This window comes from Rhincodon typus, chromosome 9 (genome assembly GCF_021869965.1).
Source record: "Rhincodon typus isolate 14 chromosome 9, sRhiTyp1.1, whole genome shotgun sequence".
NCBI classification, from domain to species: Eukaryota; Metazoa; Chordata; class Chondrichthyes; order Orectolobiformes; family Rhincodontidae; genus Rhincodon; species Rhincodon typus.
The window spans coordinates 76,064,934-76,072,690 of record NC_063340.1 but is presented as its reverse complement, the minus strand read 5'-3'; the positions used below and the strand labels follow the sequence as shown (position 1 = coordinate 76,072,690).

The window sequence follows — 7,757 nt, the reverse complement described above, 5'->3', positions numbered from 1 at the left end:
CACCTTGTTATCTCTATATTTTTGTTAGCATTTTAATTAGCTTGCTGATCTGTGATACTGATACTGTTTTTAATGTTAGTGTCATAGAAACCTACAGCACAGAAAAAAAAATCTCTTTGGCCCATTGCATCTGTACTCGTCAAAAAGTTGTCACCTAACCATTCTAATCCTACTTTCCAGCACTTGGCCATAGCTTTGTATGCCTTGGCATTGCAAGTGTATATCTAAATACTTCTTAAATGTTATGCCGGTTTCTGTCTCTACCACCCTTACAGGCAGTGAGTTCCAGATTCCCAATACCCTCTGGATGAAAAAGTGTTTCCTCATATCCCCTCTAAAGGGTAAAGGACTCTTGCTGTCTACCATGTCTATGCCCCTCAATCTTTTACATCTCAATCATGTGTCCCGCCCTCTTCCCCTCCCTCCCAATCTCATCTGCTGCATGGAAAAGCCCAGTCTCCAGCTCAGGCAAAATCCTGGTAAATCTCCTCTGCAGCCTCTCTAGCGCTATCACATCCCTCCTGTAATGTGGGTTCTCGAACTGCACATTACACTGTAGCTGCAGCTTAACCAATTTTTTAATACAGTTCCAGCATAGCCTCCCTGCTCTTAAACTCTGTGTTTCAGCAAAAACAAGCAGCTATCCCGTATGCCTTCTCAACTACTTTATCCACCTGTCCTGATATCTTAAGGAAGCTGTGTACACACATACAAAGGTTCCTGTGATCTTCTGTGCTTCCAGGGTCCTACCTTTCAAGTATTCACGTGTCCTGGATCCCTTTGCTATTCTACTTGATCCAACTTCCAAAAGGTGTAGAGAATTTTTTTCTTGCCCTGCGAAGTTGCATTGCCTTTCATTTATGAATGTTGAATATTCATTTGGCACATAACTACATAGTCTGAAAGTTTACTGCTGCAATTTCACGTTGTATTCTTTCTCCGTCTTATTATTCCTTCAGTATGGTATCATCTGCAAATCTTAATGGAGCTATTCATTCCTAATTCCAAAATCATCAATATAATTATTTTTCAATTTTTTTAACTGACATTGCTGGCAAGGCTGACATTTATTGCTCATCTGAAATTGCCTCTGAACTTAGTAGCTTGCAAAGCCATTTCGGATGCAGTGAAGAGTCAATTACATTACTATGAACCTAAGTGAAAGGTCAGCCAGACTAGGTAAGGATGGCAGATTTCCTTCCTTAAAACATGTTACAAAATAATGAATAACTAAGATCTGAGCAATGATTCTTGTGGAACACTGCTTCCTTAATCTGAAGAAACAGCCTTTTACCCCAAAATTTCTATTATTTTTCAACCACTACAATGTCCATTCAGACTCCACAAGCCCTAAACTCTGTCATAAAATTATTAAGGGACCTTATCAAAGCTTTTTGACAATCTGACTACACATCTACTCCTTCTAATATCATTTCAAAGAATTTTGTTTATTTAGTTAAAAATGACTTGGCCTCTTAGAATTGATGGATATTTTGATTTGAATTGTATTTCCTGTGTCTGCTTTTGTTGCTTTTACTGTAAATTCTGATACCTTTCATGTCATTAATGTTAAGCTGATTGGTGCACAGTTTCCAGGTTTTTGTTTCCTTTCTTTATGTAAAGGAATCTTAACTGTGATCCTCTGGCAATACCTAACCTTTTATAGAACTTGTGCATGTGTACACACACGCATATAGTTCTCTTGACAAACATTAAAACAGCAATACTTACTACTCCATAAGTTGTAGTATTGCCAATGTTTTACCCTAGATATTCATTAATTCCAGGAAAACTGGAGGTGGAAGCTCTGGTAGAGTGCGCAAAGTGCTGCATGTAAACACTTCACATGTGACCTGGGGGTGCTGATTCTAGGTAGCTAAAATTGGAAGCGATCATAGAAACATAGAAAATGGAAGTAGGAATAGGCCATTCTGCTCTTCAAGCCGGCTGCACTATTCAACATGGTCATGGTTGATCATTCAACTCAGTATCCTGTTCCTGCTTTCTCCCTATATCTTTTGATCCCTTTAGCCCCAAGAACTATATGACTTCATTGTATCTATATCTATTTCATTGTCTTGAAAAAAAAAAAAATCCATAGGTTCCATATCCAAATTATGTCATCTCAGGTGGGGCAGTAGCAACAATATATTACTGGTCAAACTTGTGACCGTTTGATTATGAAACATGGGTTCCTGTCTCAGTTTTTAAAATTTTTCCATTAAAAATATCAAAGCAAGCATATTATTCTAAATCACCAAATGTATAAATTACCTGTATACTCAATAAAAATTAAAAATTAACAGAAAAGACAAACAAATCTGCAAGCCTGCTTCTAACCCCTAGCTCTTACCAAAATTTCTTGTGGTTTGTTGAAATCTGTTGTTAATGTATAGTTAGAAGATTTGTTTCTGTTGAGACTGCTATACTGGCCAACAATATCTGCATTAGATAATGCAGCACTTCTTATGTTATCCATTGCAAACAGGAGATTCTGGTTGAAAGAACTGGTTGAATTATCGATGGTCTGATCTTGTGGATTGTCCTTTCTTTTCTTCAAAATATCAGTCTCAGTCAGATGGTCTAACAAGATGGTCTTTTCTTCAACATCACCCAAGATCTGGGACTTTCTATAATCTAAAGTGGATTTTACAGAATCGTCTTGACTTGACTGGTTAAACCAAAACAAAGAAGATGGTTTCTCTTTATCATCACTGTCTTTTATCAGCGAGTGACCATGATTTGATTTATGCACGATTGCTAGTTTTCTACATACTCTTCGACAACTAACAATTCAAGAACAAGACTGTCTACTGGTCAGCAGATGGAGAAGCTTAATAACTCTTTCAGGAAAGGAACAGAGGTAAGAAGCTTAGGGCTCAATAGTTTTAAGCACTATCTAATTACTGCAGAGCCAATACCTGAACAGAAACAAATCTCATTTCAGCAAATCTGCCTAATGAAATGTGCCATACTTCAGAAACAAGAAATAGCTTATAAAATACACTGCAAGAAGTGACAAATAACTAAAGCATTATATTTACCAGAGTCAGTCTCACTGATGACTGATTCATCACAAACATGCATTTGTCCATTCTTCTTCCTGCAATACACAGATAAGCAAACTTTCCGAATACTTTATAAAAGCATAGTGGTCTTCATGTCTAATCAATGCAATACACAAACTGGCACTACTGGATACTGGGTACAAAAATAAGAAATAAGATCAGCCCTAAACATTACATTGCTTTCTTTCCAAATGTAATACATGTAATACAAATGTAATACCAAATTAAAATATTTACATTTAGACGAATTTGCTATTAATAGCTAGATATTTACATTTTTAACAGTATTTCTCCCACTTTTCAGATTTGCAAAAACATCCTTTAAAGTTAACCAAATTAGTAATGACCAGGAGAAAGAAGTTGAATTCCATATTGTACATTGTATTGAAGCATTATTCATAAATCAGGCATTGGATGTGGAAGGGAAGAACAGCAGGTATTATTAAATATCGTTAAAGCACTTTTGTACATGGTATTGTTAATTTTAGGATTTCATGCTCACAGTTGCCTAATATAGACAGTCGAGAGTTTGTAAGTAATTTTCTGATAGTTTATTAACTTTGTTAAGCAATAGCAATTTAGATATGATACATTAGTTAATTAGATAAAGAAATTATACAACTGTGACAATTGGGGATGGTTCACTAATATGTAAGGACTAACAGATTGTCAGGGTGGAATGCTTCAATCTCATTAAAGTGGTGGGGGCAGCACCCTACTCTCGAGCCAAGCCGTTGGGGAACTCTTCTCTCGGTCTTCCTCCTCTCAATCTACTCTGTCTTCCATCTGCCTGGTGTGGACTGCCTGATGGGAACTGCTGTCTACCAAGTCTGCTTGGTCAGAACTCCTCAACAAGAATTTCCCTCTGCCCTGAACAATTATTCTTATATATTTCCAGGGTCAAATTATTTTCTTTGTGTCAATCAATTATCTGAACACTTTAGCCCAGTGGCCATTGGACTGTTACTCATGCTGTTTGATGGCCATTGACCCCTTGCCTGCCTTCATCTGAGGGTTGGTTTTAATTCCTTTTAAGAAGAAATACTTATTTTTGAAAATAACAGATTGATAATAGGGTGCATTTGGTGCCAAATAAACCGTTGATGCTAGTTCAATGCGCATTGTGACCTGTTTTGATATGCTAGAATTTTAAAAAGTACTGCTGTAATAGCTTTTAAATGAAATATCATGCTACATGGTAAATACTAGGAAAATTCATTTTTTAAAGGACCCCGATATTCAACAATATTTAGAACTTTTATATCCATTTAAACTATAAATAAGTAATTTGGAATACTGCAGTCATTTACAGAGTTTGCTGCGGAGGTTTTCTTGAACATGTACATCAGTTGTTTACAAAACCCAATGAGTTGCAGCCACAGATTGTGTAATGTGGGAAATTAGTTACTGCTTAATTTGTAATCAAGCTCAGCCTTGAATAAGTTCAATGTCTCCAGTTACCACTGGTCTATGGGGAGCAGAATTCCAAACAAACAATCAGTCTAGTAGAGCATGATGTGGTTTTGACCAGAATTACATATAAAGAATGGCCAACAGAGTGACTGTGGAGCTGAGGTAGCTCAAATTTACAAAAGTGACACAATCAGCCTGTTTAGGCATTCAACAGGATCACAGTTGTTCTGCCATCCTACTCCCTACATCTACCTTTGCCTTATAACCCTTAATACAGTTACTCTGATAACAAAAGCATCCAATTGATCTCAGGTTTATAAGTTACAATTGATTGTCAATTGAAAATCAATGGTCATTTGCAGATGAGCGCTCTAAACTTCTGCCTAATTTCACTCTTAAAAATGTCTGCACTTATTTTTGGATATGGTCCTTAATCCTAAATTCTCAAAACCAATGGAAATTGCATAGATAAGAAATGCTTTGTTCCTCTTATTATCTTGAATAATATTGATCAAATCACTACGTACCTTTTAAATTCCAGAGGTGTGCTTAGAGTCTTGACATTATTTTGGCAAATGTTCAATGCACTCTCTCAAAGGCCAATATATCCTACCTAAGGTGTGGTATGAAGAACTGCCCACAGTACACAGGTGTGGTAACGAGAGACTTTCTACAGCTACTGCATTGATTTGTACTCTCCTGCACTTTAATCCTTTGGATTTAAAGGCCAGAATTCCATTAGGCTCTGGATTCATTTTCTGTACCTATTCATGAATATCCAATTGTTTATATAGTTGGAGACCTTTATCTCTACCTCAAGTCTTGGTGGACCTCCATTTAAAAGGTATACTGTTGCAGTCCGAACATGATCTTACACATTCCTACACGGAAATACATCACCAATTAATATATTAACATCTTTTTACAATTTTATGCTCTGTCTATTCTGCTTACAATGCTGCCCATCTTTGTCTCTTCAGCAAATTGGACTATGTAGCTTTCTGTCCCAAAACCTAAATCATTAATAAATTCTGGAAATAGTTGAGGCCCAAAACACAAATCTTTATGGCATACCAGTGGTCATATCATAATTGAACAGGCCGTGGCAAAAATAAATTGCTGCTACAGTTGAAGCATGCCAGTATATTGGAAGTTCTAAGCAGCTGCAGTTGTGATTGATATGATTTCAACCAGAGTTTCTGTTATCAGCTCCAGTATCATAGTTGTGGAGAGTAAACCACTGCCTGTTAATTGTTGCAAGCCATGCAGAAAAAGCTTTACTACCCTGCAAATTATCAGAAGTCCGTGGTCACAGGCAGGGTCAGAAAGGAGAAATCCCTCGCCCTCAAATAAGAATCATACTGAAGTCAAAATATGGTAAAGACATAACTATGTTAACAAAACACATTTGACCATTTCACCTACAGCTTAGAAAAATCAAAATCCTGACAAGTTTCACATTTGTGTCACAACTGTTTAATCGGAGAGTTGAAAACATTTCAGCTCTAGAAATGAAACGTTAGAAGCTTCTGATTTTATTCAGACTATTGTGACATCGAAATGTACAGTGGTTCCAATATATTTCAGAGCTCTACATTGTTTTGCACTCAAATTCTACAAGTAAAATTGGTCTACTTAAGATAATTTGAAAGTTACCACAGAAATTCAGGATTCTAAAAATTATTTCAACACTTCATCCCAGCTGAAACAGCTGGTAATACAGTCTATTTCTGAACAAAATCGTTTCTGCTCTCAAACTAACCAAAATTAAGCAATCTAAATACAGTAAAATTTGTATTATTCAACAGCCCACAATCCGAATGCTTCACTATTGAAATCTTGGATGTCTATTTCCCAGGCACTGTCACCAGCTAAGATGCCAATCTCACTAGTCTGAAGTGATTGTAAAATAACTGGCTGATGGCTGAAGTAAAGTTTTCCCTTTGTGTTTATAGAGAGGAGAGTCAAAAAGTAGAAATGTCCTAAAGCTGCATACAATACAGTATCACAGTATTCATTAAGACATGTTTTTCTTCGATTTCTATTACAACAAATTATATTTTGTTTTAAAAGAATTTGCAATCCCTGAACACAGTGCATTCCAAATAATTTGAATTTTACTGGAATATAGCAAACACTTAATTTAGTGCTACTTTTCTTAAAAAAAAATCAGTTAAAGACAAGATAGAGATATACAGAACATTCAGGTTTCACTAATTTTCTCTCACCAAAAGCACATTTTCAATTCATGTAAAAGCTAGTTTTCATTTCTCATACCGTAATACTTTTCTCCGGATAACTGGTTTTCTCTTGCTTTCACAGGGCACTTCAGGGCTGCTTGTGCTGATCTCAGACTGCGCTGGACTGTCATAACTCTCCTGATTTGGAATGTTCTGAAGAATCAGCCTAGTTGGTGCTGATGTACATCTAAATGGATTTGAGGCTACTGAGAATCTGCTATATGCATCACAGTGATGAAATTCATTAGGATGACCATAAAAAGTACCAATCCCACTTCTATGTGATGACTGCAACTGGGAAAGAATACATGAATTAAAAAAAAGGTTGTTTATACACTATTTCATCTACAAATACACAACGATTGAGTATTAGTCTAGGCCTCAGGATACAACCGAAACTGTCTACCTGAATCTTCTTGATGTTGGAAGGTTCATAGATTTTCTTCCAATACTTACCTTTTCCCACATAATGAAATTATTGATGAGCAAAATAAAGTTTTGCCACTTCATTAAGGTCAGTTAATAATGAAGGTTTTTGAGTAGATTTGTAGCTTGGGTTGTGGATGTTGTGGTTGGTTGGCCCACCAAGCTCGTTTGTTGTTCCGCAGATGTTTCTACCCTGCTGGGTAACATCATCAGTGCAGCCTCCGATGAAGCGGCTGTTAAATACCGCCTGGTATTTAAACTCTGGTGTCCGTTGAGCTGGGTTACCTCACTTCCGGTTTTCCTTCTCAGTGGTGTATACATAGGGTCTAGTTCTATGTGTTTGCTGATGGCCTTCTTAGTGGAGAACCAGGCCTCTAAAAATTCCTGTGCTCGTTTCTGCTTGGCCTGTCCCAGGATCCTGGTGGTGTCCCAATCAAAATGGTGGTTTTTTTCTTGTCCATGTAGATGGAGATGAGTATTGGTCGTGTCTTTCTGTTGCTAGTTGATGTTCGTGTACTCTTGTGGCTAATTTTCTTCCTGTCTGTCCAATGTAATGTTTGTCGCAGTCTTTGCAGGGGATCTTGGTATATTATGTTGATAATATACCAAG

The 7,757-nt window shown here is 36.8% G+C and overlaps 1 protein-coding gene across 1 annotated transcript in view; it reads right to left on the bottom strand.

Annotated features, from left to right (window-relative positions):
• The window catches only part of hyls1 (HYLS1 centriolar and ciliogenesis associated), a 13,233-nt gene extending 6,044 nt beyond the window's left edge, over window positions 1–7,189 (bottom strand). The window contains exons 1-3 of the mRNA XM_048601360.1: window positions 7,178–7,189; window positions 6,759–7,057; window positions 3,045–3,103 (exon numbers count right to left, since the gene is read on the bottom strand). Coding sequence (XP_048457317.1) covers window positions 3,045–3,103; window positions 6,759–7,057; window positions 7,178–7,189 — 370 coding nt within the window. The remainder of the gene's footprint in view (window positions 1–3,044; window positions 3,104–6,758; window positions 7,058–7,177) is intronic.
• Window positions 7,190–7,757: the final 568 nt, after the last annotated feature.